General features: G+C 46.0%; 2 protein-coding genes across 7 annotated transcripts in view; one reads left to right on the forward strand and one right to left on the reverse strand.

The window, feature by feature from the left end:
• CD247 (CD247 molecule) overlaps positions 1 to 3,445 on the forward strand; it is a 78,288-nt gene extending 74,843 nt beyond the window's left edge. Inside the window, exons 8-9 of the mRNA XM_033855548.2 lie at positions 936 to 977; positions 2,232 to 3,445. Coding sequence (XP_033711439.2) covers positions 936 to 977; positions 2,232 to 2,297 — 108 coding nt within the window. The 3' untranslated portion in view covers positions 2,298 to 3,445. The remainder of the gene's footprint in view (positions 1 to 935; positions 978 to 2,231) is intronic.
• Positions 3,446 to 3,573: 128 nt separating this feature from the next.
• The window catches only part of POU2F1 (POU class 2 homeobox 1), a 191,029-nt gene continuing 176,475 nt past the window's right edge, over positions 3,574 to 18,127 (reverse strand). For 3 of the 6 annotated variants that reach the window (XM_019952709.3, XM_073804702.1, XM_019952711.3), the window contains exon 16: positions 6,253 to 17,632. In XM_019952709.3, coding sequence (XP_019808268.1) covers positions 17,325 to 17,632 — 308 coding nt within the window. In that variant the 3' untranslated portion in view covers positions 6,253 to 17,324. Of the gene's footprint in view, positions 5,161 to 5,500; positions 5,637 to 6,252; positions 17,633 to 18,127 lie in introns of those variants that run through there. The other 3 variants (XM_073804711.1, XM_073804723.1, XM_073804718.1) reach the window with 3 other exon arrangements.

Genomic DNA, 18,127 nt, shown 5'->3' on the forward strand with positions numbered 1-18,127 from the left:
ACGACCTCGTTGCCGTTCCCAGTGAGCATTGATGACTAGCCAAGAATTTTCTTAAAGATTTGTTTTATTGAAGTATAGTTGATGTACAATGTGTTAATTTTTTACTTTATAGCAAAGTGATTCATTTATACATATGTCTCTATACTCTTTTTCATCTTCTTTTCCAGTATGGTTTATCACAGGAGACTGAATACAGTTCCCTGTGCTATACAGTAGGACCTTGTTGTTTACCCATCCTGTGCATACTGGTTTACGTCTGCTAATCCCAGACTCCCAGTCCTTTCCTCCCCCACCCCCTCCCCCTCGGCAGCCACAAGCCTGTTGTTCTCCACGTCTGTGTCTGTTTCTGTTTTGTAAATGAGTTCATTTGTATAATTTTTTTAGATTCTATATATAAGTAATATCATATAGTATTTGTCTTTCTTTGTCTGGCTTGCTTCCATGTCTTGGCTATTGTAAATAGTGCTGCAGTGAACATTGGGGTCCATGTATCTTTTTGAATTATAGTTTTCTCCAGATATATGCCCAGGAGTGGGATTGCAGGATCATATGGTAACCCTGTTTTTAGTTTTTTGAGGAAACTCCATACTGTTTTTCCTAGTTAGCCAAGAATTTTGAGAGCTGCAGGGAGGCCTGTTTATTCCAAGCAGCGGCAGCGTGGCCAGCTCCAGTGCGGCCCAGATCCAGGAATCTGATGCCTCTGAGGATCTGAGTCAGGCACAGCAAACCTGGGCCCCATCAAAGCCAGGCCTCAGCTTACTCTGCGGAGGCCGAGGTCTGACCAGTGACCTGAGGACCCTTCTCTCCCGGGGCAGGGGTGCTGACTGGGAGACAGTCACCTGTGACTCTCTGGGGGTCCTCTGAGGAGGACTCTTGAGCAGGAAGGCTGCTGCTGGCTCTCTGACCTTGTAGCCTATTCTTGTCTCACTCCACAGAACCAGCGGCGAAGAGGCAAGGGACATGATGGCCTTTACCAGGTGAGTGCTGCTGGTCCTTCTTCCCGGGGTGGCACTGTCTAACCAGAGCCAAGGTCACGCTCCCTTGTTTTGCTTGTTGGCAGTGCCAGCTCTTGTCAGCAGCTGGACTGGGCGAGCCCAGGGCACCCATTCAGGCCTGTGGTGACTCTTCTGCTGGTCAGCCCCTGGGGCGGGGCTGGAATTCAACCATTCAGGCAAATGACTTGGTTCTAGTCAGGAGGCCATGGGAGCCCCTGGGGGAACTGGGCACAGCAGACAAGCGGCAGCTGCCCAGAGGCTGTGTGGTCTTGAGCAAAGGGCAGATGCAGGCAAAGGACACCACACAAGCCACTTCCTGCCTCTTGCGCCGCTGCTCTGGGCCCTTGCAGAAGCCTTGCTCCACCTCGTATCCTCACACCTAATAGGATGGGAAGATGGGTGAGAAGATTGAAGTAGACAAGTTAAGAAAAATAACTTTAAATAGAAAATGTAGTCAGGTGCCTAGTTTTTGCAAATCAGGGTGAATAATTATGCAAACTAAGCACAGCCAACCTACTTCTCTAAAATATAATCCCCAGTGGGTTCTTACTTGGTTCTTTGTGCCTCACTGGGGCTGTTCACAGCTTGCTTGATTGACTCCAAAGTTTCAGGCCACCTGGCTTCCCTGAGTTCAGAGTGATGGCAAAAGGGCCCCCAAATTTTACTGCGTGTCACTGCTGTTGATCTGTCTCCTGGACCAGAGGGGGAGACGTTCCAGTGAGATTGGGACCAGCCTGCCTGTTCCCTGACAAAGAACATGACTGTAGTAGCATGGCCTGGGAAGGAGGCTCGGGGGGGCGGGGGCCAAGGAGCCACTCTCTCCCCCGTGACAAGCCCCGGCTTCCCGGAGGCCCGGGTATCAGGGACGGTACGCTGTCTGGAGCAGGTCTGAGGTCTCCCCGCTGATTCCCGGCTCAGTGTCCCAGCTGGGCGACCCTCCTTGCTCTGTGGTCTGACACGCAACTTCGTAGGGCACAGTACTTGGAAGCCGGGAGAAGGTGAGAATTTAGCTGGGAAGGAATTGCACCAAGGCCATTCCCAGTGGGACACAGGACCACCTCTGCTGCAGGTGCATGGGCCAAGGCCCCACCTGTGCATGAGGGGACAGTTCCTGGGCCTCTGAGCTGGGTGGGAGATCACAGGCCAGGCTGCAGCAGGCACCTGTTGGCCTCCAGGCAGGCTCATGCCCACGCAGAGCTCCTGACCCCCTCTTCTGTTCCAATTTGCTTTCCCCAGGGACTCAGCACGGCCACCAAGGACACCTATGCTGCCCTCCGCATGCAGGACCTGCCCCCTCGCTAACAGCACCTGGAATTTCACCACTCACAGGCCAGACCTGCAGATGCCCAGATTGTTAAAGACACAGGATAAAGTATTTACAAACCAGTTCACTCATATTTCTCCACCACCCAAGTATTCTTCTTTACGATCGGGATGCTTCAAGTTGTAACATGTGGTCATACCCAATTGCAAACTGTCACACAGAATTTCTTCCCTGGACGCCGGCAGGGAGCGCGTCCCCCAGGCCCTGTCCTAGAGGAGCCTGCTGGGAGTGCAGCATGTTCCGGGGTTTTCTGCTTCCTGGAGGCTGTGGGCAGGCCCCGTCCCCAGTGGCTCTGGGCTCTTACCTGGGGGACGGGCACCCTCCTCCTCCAACACAGCTGAGGAGTTCAGGCTGTGTTCTGTAATGTCGCCCGAGAAACCACAGATGTTAGCGCGTGTCCTGATGGTCTGCATCGTTCTGTCAGTATTTGAGTGGCTTCGCTCCTGCTGTAAACTTCGCTTCTGTTGTCAGCGTAGCCCATCATTCCACGGTAACTGGTGATGGGCCAGGGAGGCTGTGGTGCCTCCCTGTGAAGGGTGAGGGCACAGGGGAAGGGGGGGGTAGGTAGCAGCTGGTGGTGGCTGAAGAAGGGAAGCAGTGGTGGATCAGGGACGGGAGCAGGGGAGCCAGAGGCCTGGGGGCGCAGGAGGGGGCCCTCCTGCAATCAAGCATACGTTCCCCGTGATAGAACTTGAGTGCCAGGGCCTGTGGGGACCAAAAAATGAAGAAGCCCAGCCTTGCCCTCCCGGAGCCCACACTCTCACAGGGAAGCGAGCTGTGAAGAGTCCGGTGTGCAAGAATGCAGCAGTGTCATGGCTGACTGTGAACAAGGTGAGGGGCAGCGAGACCACATTCTCTGCAGGCACTTGGGCACCTCACACTGAGTGAAAAGACAGCCGTATTGGGAAAGGCCTCAAAAGAAGACTCCGCTCCACTCAGACCTAGAAAGATCCCAAAGGACAATGGCAGGGTGGGAAAAGCCCCAGCTGACTTACCTGGAACAGGGCTGTGTGATAAAAGGGCAGGCGGCTATGGATGGAAAACCCTCTTTGCTCTGCTCGGTCTTAATTTATACTGGTTTGCTAGAACCTTACATTTTGCATAATAAACGCTTCAGTGAAAATGCTGCTTTACCGTAAGCTTTATTTCGGCAGTCAAGCCTGTAATGGTCATTTAGTCATCAGGCGATCAGCCTGCTGCTGGGAGAGAACAGGATGGCTCCTTGGAAAATGCAGGAGAGCCAGGTGCATACAGTGGCCCAAACGGGCTGTGCTTGGGGCAACATGGTGTCCGGCTACGCCAGGAGTCCTTACGCAGGAACCAGGAGAAGGTGATGGGGAGCTCCCTGGGTGCAGGGCTCACAGCACTGAGCTAGCTTGTGGCGTGCCGGAAAGAGCAGGAGAGAGGCCAGCTGAGCATTAGTGCATCAGGAAGAGGGAGCATCGTTGTCAGAGGGTGTCTGGGGGTTATGAATAGCTGCTGATGCCACAGCACAAAAACCTCAGTCTGGGGAATTCCCTGGCGGTCTAGTGGTTAGGGCTCTGTGCTTTCCCTGCAGGGGGCCTGGGTTCGATGCCTGGTCGGTGAAGTAAGACCCCCCCCCCCCCGCAAGCTGCAAGACACGGCACGTGGCCAAGAAAACAAAAACAAAAACAGAAACCTCAGTCTGTAGGGTTTGGGGAAGGAGAGGGGACAACAGAGGTCTTTTAGGTCAAGTTCTCCCACAAAAAGTGACCCTGTCCCCAGCAGTATTTCCTCTAACTGCAGTGGCTGTTTATAAGGCCCTAACTCATCAAGCCACCAATTAATATTGGGTAAAGACTTTGAAATCAGAAAAGACTTTGAAATCGAAGGCCATGGCTATTAAAAGCCCCTGAGCATTTGGGATTCCAACAGGAGTGATGTGCATCTCTGCCAGGAGAGAAGGCATTCGATTCATACCCTGGCCCCAGAGGGGAATTCAATTCCATTCACCAAGTATTGACCTAGCACCTTCCTATTCTGTGCCCAGCGCTTGGCAAGGTACCGGGGAAGCTAGAGAAGTATCATCAGAGTTAGTTAGGGACTTAAAATTTTGTCATTGTATTTCATCCACACCGGGTAAAGAACTCGGCATCACAGTGCACTGTCGTGACACACATGGGACAGGCAGGTGGAAGCGGAGTGAGGGCGGGGTGAGTGGCTGCCAATGAAGGGGTGCGGACAGAGCTCGGCAAGGCATGGGGGGAGCTGTGGAACGTTTCATGGAACAGGGCTCTGAGGAGGGAGAGAAGGGCTGAAAACTATCAGCCCTAATTCTGTAACCTGGTCATGGGGCAAAGGAATGGGAAAATTACACCATGTTGTTTTAGCTGCCCTTCCGCTGACTGAAGTTCACAATGACAAGTGAGAGCCTCATTGTGGCTGCTGCCGCTTTATCTGCTATTCACTGGGCATCTTATAACACATGAAGTTGGCTTCCTCTATTAGTCAACGTTAAGCCTCAACCTCATACCTAGTTTTAAGGTCAGCTGAGTTTCACACGGGCTGTGTGACCCACACGGCTGGCCTGAAGATGAGAGTTTGACCCAATTCGATCAAGATTTTGACTCAAGAGGTAGGAGGAAAGCTGGCTGTAAGCTATGGGTGTGGGAGCTGGCCCAGGGTGGGTGGGGCAGAGGACTTACTGGACTCCGTGCAAGGCAACTACACAGAGAAGACCGCCGGGAGAGGACTCAGTGGACGTGCTGGCACGACGAAGCCCCAAATCAAGCTGAGGATGGCCCTGGTCTTCGCAGAGAGAAAAGGCTGCAGTTGGAGAATTCATACCCTCTCACGGGTAGTTCCTCTTGGAAGACACCACTGGAGTGGGTTAGAACACAACAACAACCTTTTTACAAAGGACTACAGGGTAACAGAATGGAATCAGTGCTTTTATCCTCATGCCTTAGCCCGTGACAAATGGGTTTTGCCTTCTGAAGTCCTCGTGCTTGTGAGCCCGCTGCTGTCTCTACCAAACAGCCAATTCCTGTTAAAACTTGAAATTGTTTTAAGAGTAACTTTACAAACTGAAAAGCAAGTTATAAATACAAGACGGGGTGGAATGGAAAAGAGCGAGGCATTCTTTGACGTAGGAGCAGAGGAGAAAAGGACCCAGCATTTGTCTTCCCATTCTGGGCCCCTTTCAAGACAGCAGCCATACCTTGAGACCACAGCGCAAGCTTTCTCTTTCAGCCTCTCTCCGTCTGCCAATTCAAGGGGGACGCACAGACTCAGTTCATACACACTAGTTAAACAGGATGCCTCCCAGAGCTCTTCAACAAGCTGAAGTTTTCTCTCTGTGGGAAATTCATTTTAAGATTCAAATTTTCCCTTTTATGCAGTCAACTAATTGCATTAAGACACTAAATGTTGGCTACAAGAAGCTAGATAGACGGAGCTAAGTTGTGTACCCTCAGACAGGAGAACCAGAGGGCCAAGTTCAGGATTAGCTTCCTTCAGAGGACCCCAGAGAATGACTGTTCAGGACCTGGCAGGAAATGCTAGAGGGGCACGGTGGTTTGGAAAAGTCAATTTCAATGACAGTTCTGCAGTCAGATACACAGTGAGAGGGGACCTCTGAAGAGTTCTCTCACAGATGAATCAATCGATCACACAAAGCCCTCGGGGTCTGAAGGAAACCACTGCTACCAGACTCGGGGGCCCAGGAAGCCACCGGGGCCTGGGCAGAGAGCAGTGTGGTGGCCCCAGCGCCGCACGGAGCACAGGGAGAAGCGTGCCGAGGCCAGGGCACGGGTGGCGGAGGGACCAGTGTGCTTACAGTGATCCCGGGCTGCCTGAGAGCACCTGCTGGAAAAAATAAGTTGGAAGGCTTAGTCGAGAAGTCTGTATGGGAATGTGTGAAGCATCCCGAATACCAACGCAACAACTTCAGAGAAACTCAAACAATGTGAAAACACTTGGAAAATGGTTTAATGATGTTTTACAACAGAAATGAACTGTACAGTTACAGTAAGTTTAATATATATAAAAAATTACAGCAGACAAATGCATCTACACAAAATCTACCATTTTCATTCTGATTCACTGTCACCTACACAACCTCTCCCAAGCCTACAGCCCCCTGCAGGCAGCCCCAGGAGGGGGAATCATATAAAGGGCACTTTTAAAGAGACAGCACCACTCATATTCCCCACCACCTCCTCAGGCCTCAGGAGGTATCAGCTAATTCCCCCAAATGTAAATTGCTTGTGTTTCGGGTTTTCAAAACCAAGAAAACGTGTGTCTCCCGGGGGCCCAGATAACGAGGCCCCAGACTCCCAAGTTATGGGTTGATTCTTGTAGCATGTTCCTATCCGAGGGGAAATGGCTAACCAGGCGTCTGGGACAGTGAGGCTATACAATAGCCACCCAGATTGCAGAGTTATCTAAGGAGAAATGTAAAAGGACTCCCAATAAACTACTTAGGAATTGTCACTGCCTCATTAAAGCTGCTGGACAATTTTGGAAAGAATCATTTACACCACATCTTAAGTTTCCACAAAAGAGAACTCAAACTCACATTTTAAAGTTAAGTACATAAAACAAAGAGTTTTGGGAGGCCAAGGGGTCAATTCCCCCTTGTGTCCCTCCCTTGACAACAGTGGAAAAACACCCCTGAATCAATATTTAAAAAAAAAAAAAAAAAAAAGGAAGAAAAGAAAAAGGTGGGGGGAGTTAAGATATTTAAAGACAGAGAGAAAGAAAACAGCTTTAGAAAAAAACCCAAAACAACCACTGTCTCTTTAAAACAAAACAAAATCCCAGTTGGGATCGATAATCAGCAAATATTCAATCCAAATTGACCCCGGTGGAAGTTTATTACTGAATATTATGTACACTCAGAACTTTTTTGTTTTCTTTTTTATTATGAACACCTAGGCAGTGAAAACTGTTATGTTACTACATACATAGACACACCCAAAACATACAAAAATACTATTATTTCAAACTACTAAGAATAGGACAGTTCAGTTATCTTCATGCTATGACTTTAAGAGCATTACACTGAAACAAACAAGAAGTTAAACGACATTTTTTTTTTTAATATCCCAGAAATATACCAAAATATACATCTAAGCTTTGGAATTACTGAGGTTAGACTAATGCAAGTGCTGGGTAATCGTACTTAATACACAAGTCTAAGGTTCTGCAGGAAAGAAATTATCTTTGGTATCTGCATCAGGCTAATATTATTAACATTTGGATTTTGCTTTGGGATAGAGCTTGTATGACCCTAGAACCAAATCCCCCCCCTCCCCTAATCAACTGAGATTAAAAAGATCCGTGTAAAAAGTTCCTTCATTTGCACCCACCACCCCCCAAGTTAAAAAGTCACAGGCATCTACCTAGCACAAAAGGTTGTGAAATACAATGCATAGTTGCACAGTGGTGCTGCAAAAAGGAAACAAACTACTGTAAGAAGAAATGAAAAAGCTTGATAATCCTTCTGCGTGTTTTCTCACAAACAGGACAGCCACTTCCAAGCAGTTCCAGTAAAGGAAAAGAGAGAAAAGGCTCAGAAGGGCACCTTGGCGAGTATTCACGGGCACGGCCCCAGAGGTTAAAGCACCCGGCAGAGCAGCCAATCCTGCACCAGTGTCTTCAACTTCCCCCACTCTGTGGAGTCCAAGGCGCCCAGCAGCAGCCCGGGCTCCCCGTCCCTGCGCTAAGCCCCTGCAGTGACCATGGCTGTCGTAGGGAGGACGATCGTGGTGATGGGCTTCTGCCTACCGTTTTGGAAAATCTGAAATGCCAGTTCGTTCCATGGCACGTTCACAGGTTGGCAGGAGCCAAAGCTACCAAGCATGTGCCTCTGCACACCCTGGAACACTGGAAACAGACTCCCTGCTCTTTCAGTGCAGTCAGGGGCGCCCCCTTCCCTGCCCCGGGCCTCGCTCCTCTAAACACCAGGACGCCACAGACTGGATTGACGCTGAAGACTTCCCTTTTCTTTGGTTTTTTTGTTTGTTTTGAGTTTATACAATCATTAAAAAATCTTTGGTTTTGGCTGGAAATTTAAAAAACAAAACAAAACAAAACAAAGAAACCACCCTCCCCTGGCTTATAGCAGCAGTAGTAAGACCTGGCAAAGCTCTTTTTTTCGACATTGGGGGTGGGAATTGAAGGTTGGGAACTACATTCAAAGAAAAGGTGAAGGGCTGGGGATGCAGCTTCTAGACAGCCCATTGGATATAAGATTGTCAAATAATAATAATATTAATAACAATAAAAACTTAAATATTTGGATTTTTTTTGGTCATGTCAAAGGAAAAAAAGCGAAATGTGTATGCAGCAGTCAGCTTAAAGGAGCCTTTGGTGTCTTCCCTTCCACCCAAAGTCCTGAAAATAAGCAGAACCCTGAGGCCTCACAGGGGAAGGGGATGGCCTCCCCGCACCAGGGAGAAGGCAAGTACTGGAGGGGAGGTGTGGCCAGCAGTCAGAGATGGGGGGTGGGGTCGGGGTGTGGCCGGCTGGCCAGCCCCTAAGAGCAGGGTGGCAAGGAACAGATGTTAAGAGACCTGGGAAGACCCCCTGCAACAAAAAGAAGGAGAAGATTGCAATTTGCCCTCAGTTTGCAGTAGCTTTTAAAGCAGCGACATTCAGAGGCTTTGGGAGGTCCCACCCTAGGCTACAGGTCCCGTGATGCTATAGGCCAGAGTTCAACATTACTCAGAGGAGGGAGGGCAGACTTGGCAACTCTGTAGGGTTTAGAGAAAGTTTTAAAGCAAGTTACTCAGTCACGAGTTAGAAATGAGGTATACAACAGCTCCTGGACTCGTGGTGGGCGGAAAACCCCACGCTTATTCACCTCGCCTCTGCCACCACCACCACAGCTGCAGGGACTGAACTACGGTCTAACGTGGGGGAGGGCATTTCCTCGGAGTGACACCTCCTGTGGACTGAGTAATGCACACAGGCCCCGCGAGCAGAGGTAAGAAGCCGGAAGAAGTCTGCATCTCCACTTTGCCCGCACTCAGGGGAGACACGACACACCATTTACGCTGTCAAAAGCCAATGTTATAATACAGTTGCAACGTCTTTGGTTCTCTCCTTTCCCCCCTCCCAACTGTTTGCAGTTTTACACGCAACCAGGCTAGTCCACTCTACTCTCATACAGTATGTGCCTTCCGCAGACCCACGCAGGATCAGAACCAAAGACGAGGCACCCCACCTGCCTACAACTACAGCCTTTCCTAACAGGACTGTCTTTCCAGCTTCTGAAAGTGCTTTCCCTTTCCTGCTCTATTGCTCAGACTTAGAGACGCTGAGGGACTGGGTAGGAGTACAGAGTCTTCTCTCTCCTTGGCTCTGTCCTTTTCCATTCGAAGGAGATCCCAATTTTAAAGAAGTGTTTGGATGTCTCATTTTGGAAACAGCACTGTACCCAACTGTCTGCCTGCAGACTTTGGGACATCATGTGAGAGAGCTCAATGCCACTGCCAAGTTACGAAAGAAGCCTTAAGCTGCTTTTGTGAGGTTGTGGCTGACTCCATGAAAACAACGATGAACAAGTAAACAAAGAAAATTCGGGGGAACTTTGCAGCAGACCTCAATATATATATATTTTTTTTACAGTAAATTAGTTTTGGGGTCTGAACTTTCTGACAGTGTCCTGGGTTTGAACTGGAAGGTGGCACTGGGTGGCACGGCCCTGTGAGGAGTGGGCTGATTCAGGGATGCAGAAAGAATCATAAAGGGCACTGGCCCTGCCCTGCCCACCGTGGGAGCTTCACTTCCGGGTGCAGTGGCGGTCCATCATGTATGCCTTGTCTTCCCTCAACTGTTGTTTCAAGTGCTCTTATCTTCAATAGCCTTGATACCTGCTTCCTGACCTACCTAGTGCTTTGAAAAGTCACACAATATTAATACCACTTTTATATAACATCAGAACAATAAGATTATTAGTAAAGCTGTCATGAAGTTCTGCAACCTGATCGTTTTCTGTCGAGAGCAATAAATTTCTTATCCCTCCCCTCTTTTCCGTGTCTCGTCAATAGTACACCAAAACAGTGAACTACTCAATTCCCCAGAGCCCATATGTGAAAACATTCCGGAACAATACCGCTCTGTGGAAGAATAAAGGAAGGCCTTTTGGATTTCCATGTAATCTTGCTCTTGAAAATGCTTATCCTTCACAAGTGACAGAACAACTAAATATCATCTGAACTCAAACAGGCTGTACTGGTTCTCTTTATAAGTGTTAGATAAAGGGAAATAAGAAAAGAATTCTACCCCCATCTTTTGCCACCCCCCCTAAATTTCCCAGCAGTTCCAAGAATATCACTGCCACACTTAGCAACTCTATCCATTTTTACAGAGCCAGCAGAGTGAAACTAAATAAATCTCTTTTCCAAAGCCAGGATGACCAATAGGACTTCCTTCAAAAAGTGGGGATGGGGAGGGGAGAGGAAAAGGAAAGAGACAAAGGTAAAGCTTTTCCAAATTTCAGCTTTTTGTTCCTATTCCCTCTGCCTGTGTTGAAAACGTAAGGATAAACAATGCAGTGTCTTTGGTATCCAAACCGAACCCCACTTAGGTTCTGTGAGATGGATCACTTATTAAAAAATAGCCTTTCTGGACATAGAGTCTACATCTGAACTCAGGGAGCCAAGAAAGTTTGTCCCAGAGTATGGCCAGAAAGGACTCTTAACTGTTCCTAAACCAGCATCATTTCTCATTCACATCCCCACTAAGAACAATACTCTTCTCAATCTCACTAACTAACCCATCCCTAAAGGTCACACCATATCACAGGTAAGAGGCGAGCAGGTGGGCTTTCAACTTCTTGATCTGGTTTCCTTCTGTTCGCATTTTTGGTCGAGACAATTAGCCTTCGCGTGAGAGCAGGAAGTGAGGTTTTAAACTGTTATGCTACTAGCACAACATTCAGTAACGTGACAGAGGGCGACAAAAAAACAAAAAACCTGCTTAATTTTCTTAGATTAAGATGCATCAATCATTCATTTCTCCTTTCCTCTCCAAATTAAATGGTGCTTCTCTACTTCTGCCTCTATTGCTCAACCACACACCCCGACATTCACACATTCATCCTTCTCCTAAGCTCTTGCTACGTACAGAGGTAATGAATCATCAGGAGAGGCTGGCGGGGTATGGGGGGCCTGGGCAGCCACAGGAAGGGATGTAAATGCCTTCGACGACCCTGAACTGGACAACCCACGTGTAACCTGCACGCCACCACACACTGCACTGCAGGCCAGACCGCAGAGAGGCTGACGGATCCCAAACCCAAACACAGGGATGATCAAGTTTCCTTTGGCAAGACACAGATAAGGAAAAGCGAACACACACACGAGCAATGCAACATTTTCCTTCTAACATAATCACCTTCTTCTCTCCCCACCCACCCTCCCTAACCCTATAAACTGTAACCTATAAACAGGATCCCCAATACATACAGCATCAATCATGTTTATCAATCATAATAAACATCAGTTCAACTAAATGCTACAGCTAGAATTATTTCCACTATTTATAAAGTTTTTTCTTTTTACTTATTTATTTGGTTTTTAGTTTAAAACCAGTTCTGTAACAATGCTAAACTATGCTGAGGTATTTTATGGAGGGGCCAGAAGCTAGCTGTTACCCACGAGCATTACCTCCCAGATTAAGGTATCACCATTGAAAGAGAAAAGGAAGAGAAGGAAGAGAGGAAAGGAGATCCAGATTACAGAATCAACATAAGAGCTGCTAAGGTTTGCTGCTTGGAGCAAAGGCTGAGAGTAGAAGAGCCCACACATGGAACTGCTTCATGAGTAAGGATGGTCAGAAGAAAGCAACTTCACAAATCATATGGAAATCTGGGTGTAAACCTGACAACTCTGAGAAAACACATATTCCCTGCCCTTTGGATGGAATCCTTTCAAATACCTTACTGAAAATTTCAGGCGTGTCCCATTGAATCTCTTTAGATGAAGAAAAGAATGAGGCAGAACAGGATTAGTATCAGCCTTTAATGATGAAAGCAGTTTACTTATCCTATTTCTGTCCAAGTTCACATTTGTACTGTGTGCACCATCTATGCAAGTAGATGGCCAGGGCTGTGATTAAACTAAATGCTTTTCACACACACATACAAAAATGAACTCATAATGGTTATGATCAAATGAATCCATCAATTCTTGCCCGTTTGAGTAATTTTAAATGTCAAGTTTTGAGTCTTTTTCTCCATTAGTATTGATGGTCTTTTTAACATTTTCAGCTCCAATAAACACGGTCTGAACGAATAAACTTTAAATTTATCAATTTTACATGCCGATTAAGGAGAAAGTATTGGACCAACTCTCATAATTAATTGTTGAGGCCCCTCAACGGAGGGTTCTCAGATCGCAGACTGACTTTTGGGGGGCCCCTGTGGGTCCAAGGCCACAGCAGACTGCCGGCAGGAAGTGTGAACCAGGCGCCGCCCCGCGCCGTGCGCTCACGGGCAGCCCTGACGCTCAGGGCTTGCTGACTGCTCCCTGTGTCCACTCTCTCTCTTTTCTTCCTACCGTAACGATTTCACTTTTTTCTTGGTAAAGAAAGTTTTGTGAGGATGACATGGTTTGGGAACAACTTTAGACTATGAACAACAAAGAGCTTCTTTTGTAAGCCAAGTGTTTATTATACACTAACTGCAATGTTGACTAACAGGATTTACAACTTTAAAAATCTACATTAATTTCCTACATTTTCAAATGTATCCAGCTCTCCCAGCAATTTTTAAATAGAAAATTTAATGATAAAGATTGGGCTGAACTTAAATATTGTGTCAAGCAAGTATCTGTGCTTCTGAAATAGACAAGGTTTCCTCCCACCTTCCCAAATAAATGAGGGATAATAGAACAAAATAATGTAAAAAAGAGGTACAATTGTGCTTTTCTCCCCAACAATGAATGAACTGTGTAGAACAAACTGGCAAGATAATCTCACTAAAAATCTTTTAATTAATATTATTTGCCCTTGTAAAAAAACGCTAATTTCTAATAATGCTACCATGAAGTACAAATCAGTATGGTCCTACACAAAACGAAAGTTGGATTCCTTTGGTTCCATTCCTCAATAATAAGCTGAGTAAATTAGGATGGTATTGATCTTTCTTACCAAATAAATAAAAGCAAGTGTGTTTTATATCAGGTAATGAATGGACAGGAACAATTTTTTTAATTCTAAAAAGCTGCCTATGTAACTTCAGAAACATTTAAACTAACATAGCACTCAACATATTTCTTAAATCAGGAACAATACTACTGTTCCTCTGAGAAGCCCTTTTCCAGGTCTTTCTGCTGTCCTTTAGATTTATACAGGGTACAAATAAAGTTCACAACCAAATTGCCCCGCTGTGATAAGCAGGATTCAAACAATTACATTCACCACTCCCTAGGGAGGGCCCATTACCATGGGCAAATATAGTATCGCTATAAATGCATTTAGAGTTAGTCTTTGGCTTAATATGTGTTAACCAAATTCAGGGATAAAATAAAACTTGCATAAACATTAAGGGGAAAAAAAGAAGAATGACACAATTAACTGTGATGACCTATCTGGCCCTCCCTCTTAGAAATGCAGAAACGCTACCAAACATCTCTAACATCTCTTTTTGGTCAAATGGTTCTTCTTAATTTCCAGACTCTCCCATATAAGGTGACTAAAAGTTAAGTCTGAGTACCTTAGCTTAGGAGATTCATTCAATTCAAAAAGCATTTCTTGAGATGATAAAAAAGATGATATAAAGTAAAAAAGGACTAAAGGCTGAGTCATGACACAATATGATCAGTAGACTATCTAGGGATGATGATGATGGGGAGTCAATTTTAAGTTAAACACCCATCAACAAGCCGTTTTAGTGTTTCATGTGTACATGTGTAAATGTACCTTTCATTTCACAACTTGTTTTTAAATAAGAGAAAAAAACAGAAAAATTCTAAAAGTTACCTTTGTCTAAGGATTTATTTCTTCTTTTAAACACAGGTTTTTATGCTGGTTTAAATTTTATCTTCATAAAGTGATCCACAACCCCACATACACAGAGGCAGAATCCCCCTATCCCGAATTAACTCGAGAATATAGACAGGGCAGGGAAGAGAAGACCATTGTACTGACATTTAAAGCTTAGTATCTTCTTTTTTAATATCGAAGTCTCTTGGTGAATCTTATTTGGGAGAGGGAGCATTTGTGAACCACACAGGAGAACAAACAAACACAGCCTTTCCTTGCTCTTCCTCTTAATCCATTGGGCTTGAGTCCCTTGGGTTTCAACACTTCCTTTGGTAGCGATTTTGGGAAATTAATGCCACAACCTCTAATCCAGTATGGTGGGTATCAGCACTTCCCTCCCTGAATCCTTCCTCCTAACTTACCACTCCCAAGGGAGGGACTCATCATTACGGGCAGCTACAGTATTACTGACAGCCCTAAAATCATTTGCACAGACTAAAATTAGAGATGTCAAATCAGGATAAAAGATTAAATTCAACTACATCAGAGAAATAGTGGGATGAAGAGGAGAAAAATTAGTAACTGACACTGCCATTCTATTTACACACCAAACTAAATAAACTACTTAAAAAATCAAGTTAATGTCTGCCCAGAGGATATTACAACTTACCAACACAAAAGGTTAAAACAAGCAGCAACTTTTATATAAAATTAATAAAGACAAATGAAAAAAGAAATTGTCAGTAGCATCTATCTCCTCAATGTGTCTGAACTGCACGATATAAACTAGTCCATTAGTACAGCAGCTTGCTAAAAATTGACTTTGGTTCAAGCTTAGTCAAAAAAACAACATTAAAAAAAACATACCACACACAAAAACGGTGGATGGACATTTGTTAGTTTCCCTGCTTGCAGTTCATTGATTTTGGAGGGATTTTAGGAAGGTGAAGGGTAGTTAATTAAATACTTTGTGAAATAAAATGGGAAGACAGAAGGAATAGAAGAAAAATTAACAAGGGAACTAAAACATTTCTGGTCTTTTAATATTAATATGCCTGTCTCCCACTTGGATGATCACGAACAAAAATGCACATTGTGTCTGAATCACTGCCTTTCCCAACATTGTGAAGAGACAAATACACAGAATCCAAGCTCCCTTGTGGATATAAGCAGAGCATGCAGAAGAAAAATTACCTGTAAGCTCTCTCTCAGCCCCCAGCTCGAAACGGGGAAAAAGTGCAGTCATAGGACCACTGGAGATGTATGCAAGCACCCACAAACACCAGATGGGAACCTTTCACTCCAATAAGAAGGGAGCTCAGATGAGCTGCACTGCAGTGATCCAGTCTTTTGGGAACTTTTTGGATACAGATACTATAATAACAGAACACTGACAAAAAGGGAAATCTAATTTCCAAGTTACCCTCATTCCTCTTCATCTACTTCCATAAACACTTCCTTTTCATGGGCTCATTTACATCGTCTAGAAATACCCTGAAAACAATTACGGAAGCTAATCGCCTTCTACAATGAACAGAGACGTGTATTGCCATTTAGACCTACCTAGCAGGAGCATCACTAACAAACCAAGGAGACACTTGAGGTGTGTGCAAAGTTCCTGCTCAAAGTCTTTCAGAGGTTCTACAGATCCCATGCCCGGCTAATGAGTGCCTTCTCTAGTCAGAGAACCAAGGAGAGCGTCAGGGTTAGAGGAATTGATAAGCCATCTGGTGAAAGTCTGTAGCTAACCTCAGACTCTTCTCATCACACCTCTTTCGGTGATCTATAACCAATGGAAAACAGTCTAGTAGAGTTCCTTCAGAAAACAAAAGAAGGGAAAAGTTTCCCAATTTCAGTAAGTTATTTTGTTCTTTGCCAAGTAAGTTAAAGGAAGTTTGGATGAAAAACTTCCACAAAATGGAAAAAACAAACAAACACACCAACAGTAGAGCATTTCAGGAGATAAGAAGTCAGGAGAACCACCAAGTTAGGTGTCTGCAGTAGTCTTTGCTCTTCGGAACCAAATCCTGCCCTGCAACATGTACAGCCATTCCTGTTGAAAGTAGCAGAAAGCAGCACTGTTGCACCACAGGATCTGGGCCTCAGGTCATTCAATGATTTGGGGTGAGTGAGAGCTACAGTTCAGCAGGAATTCCTTCCTACGCAAAAGTGCTCCAAAGGCACCACCTGATGGGGGGGAGGGGGCGTGTGTGGAGTGGGAGTGTTTGCACACACTGCCTTCAGCTTCTGCACCAAGCCTCTTGCATAAGTGGCAAAAGAAAATAATTTTCTAGCACCTCTGTAAGAGTCATCAAGGATAAGGAAACCAGCAAGAACATTCCCCGCAATTAAGAACGTTAAGTCCCCCTTACCCTAAAACCCTCCCGCCCCACAGTGTGGGAGCTCACTGAAATAGGATCCAGGAGCAAGAGATAAACATGTCCAAACTATATATATATATAAAAAACAATAACAACAACAACAACAATAACAATAGAGATACAGTAATACAGGCCTGCCTAAATTGTACCAGTTAAGAAAGGAACCCCCAACACAATTGATACGATTATAAACACCTTGTTATGACTTAATGGCCTGTACAACAGACCCATAAAAATGATTTTTTTTTTAAGAAAAAAAGAAATTTAGACAAACAAGAAATCCCCTTCCTATATTGGAATTGGTAACCCACCTTAACTCGTCATCATGACTGCTGGAAATGATAAGTAGTCCTTTCACTTATTTTTTTGTTTGTTTGTTTTTGATTTTTTGTTTCTGCCTTTTTTTTTTGTTTTTTTTTAAATTTTTGGTTAGAAAGTTCTCCAATCCATGAAGCAATCCTGAAAAGACAGTGTTTTATTACAAAATTAGGCAAATGTTGTCCCATTTCCATCTTTTTTTTCCGGCATGTGTTTTTTCTTCTCTCCCTCCTCTCCCTTGCCCTTGCAACACGGCAAGAGGAAGCCCATCACGTGTTTCAGTCTCAGCCAGGCTGGCAGCCAGTTGCACTCGGAGTGAAGAAGGGGGCTGGCGGCGTCACTCAGCCCAGCTCACTGTGCCTTGGAGGCGGTGGTGGTGGAGGCAGCCCCGCTGGCAGAGGCCGCTGTGAAGAGAGAGGTCTGGAGGGGCTCAGCTGAGGTGGAGGTGGCATGGAGGCTGGCTACAGGTCCAGTATTCCCTGCAGAGGCTGCAGCGGCAGAGACCAAGCTAACTGGGTTGCTGGTGAGCAGAGAGAGGTTCTGAGGGTTCAGGAACAGAGGGGCAGTCACGATGTTGGGGGCTCCTCCCGCATTGGCAAATACCAGGTTCCCAGTTGCATCCAGTGACGTTATTGGAAGAGAGCCACCAGAAGCAAGAGCTACAGACAAACCCCCCGCAAAACAGGCAGGAAGGAGAATGTTAGCATCATCCCAGAGAAGCCAAACAACACATCAAATGTACTGAGTTTTCCCACAACCCAGATGGAGAAAGCGCATCCCTTAACTGAGTTTTTTACCCTTAATTACAGCACTATATTGTCACCAACTAAAGTTTATTTATAATTTTGAAAGAGCCTAAAGGGCTGAAAACTCTAATTTTTTTTTTTTTTCCTGCGGTACGCGGGCCCCTCACCGCTGCGGCCCCTCCCGCCGTGGAGCACAGGCTCTGGATGCGCAGGCCCAGCGGCCGTGGCCCACGGGCCCAGCCGCTCCGCGGCATGCGGGATCCTCCCGGACCGGGGCATGAACCCGCGCCCCCCGCATCGGCAGGCGGACCCCCAACCACTGCGCCACCAGGGAAGCCCCCTGAAAACTCTAATTTAATGCGCATGATCAGGATAGGTGAGAGGAGAATCAAAGAGTCACGTTTCTAT

Source organism: Tursiops truncatus, chromosome 1, assembly GCF_011762595.2.
Source record: "Tursiops truncatus isolate mTurTru1 chromosome 1, mTurTru1.mat.Y, whole genome shotgun sequence".
Classification (NCBI taxonomy): domain Eukaryota; kingdom Metazoa; phylum Chordata; class Mammalia; order Artiodactyla; family Delphinidae; genus Tursiops; species Tursiops truncatus.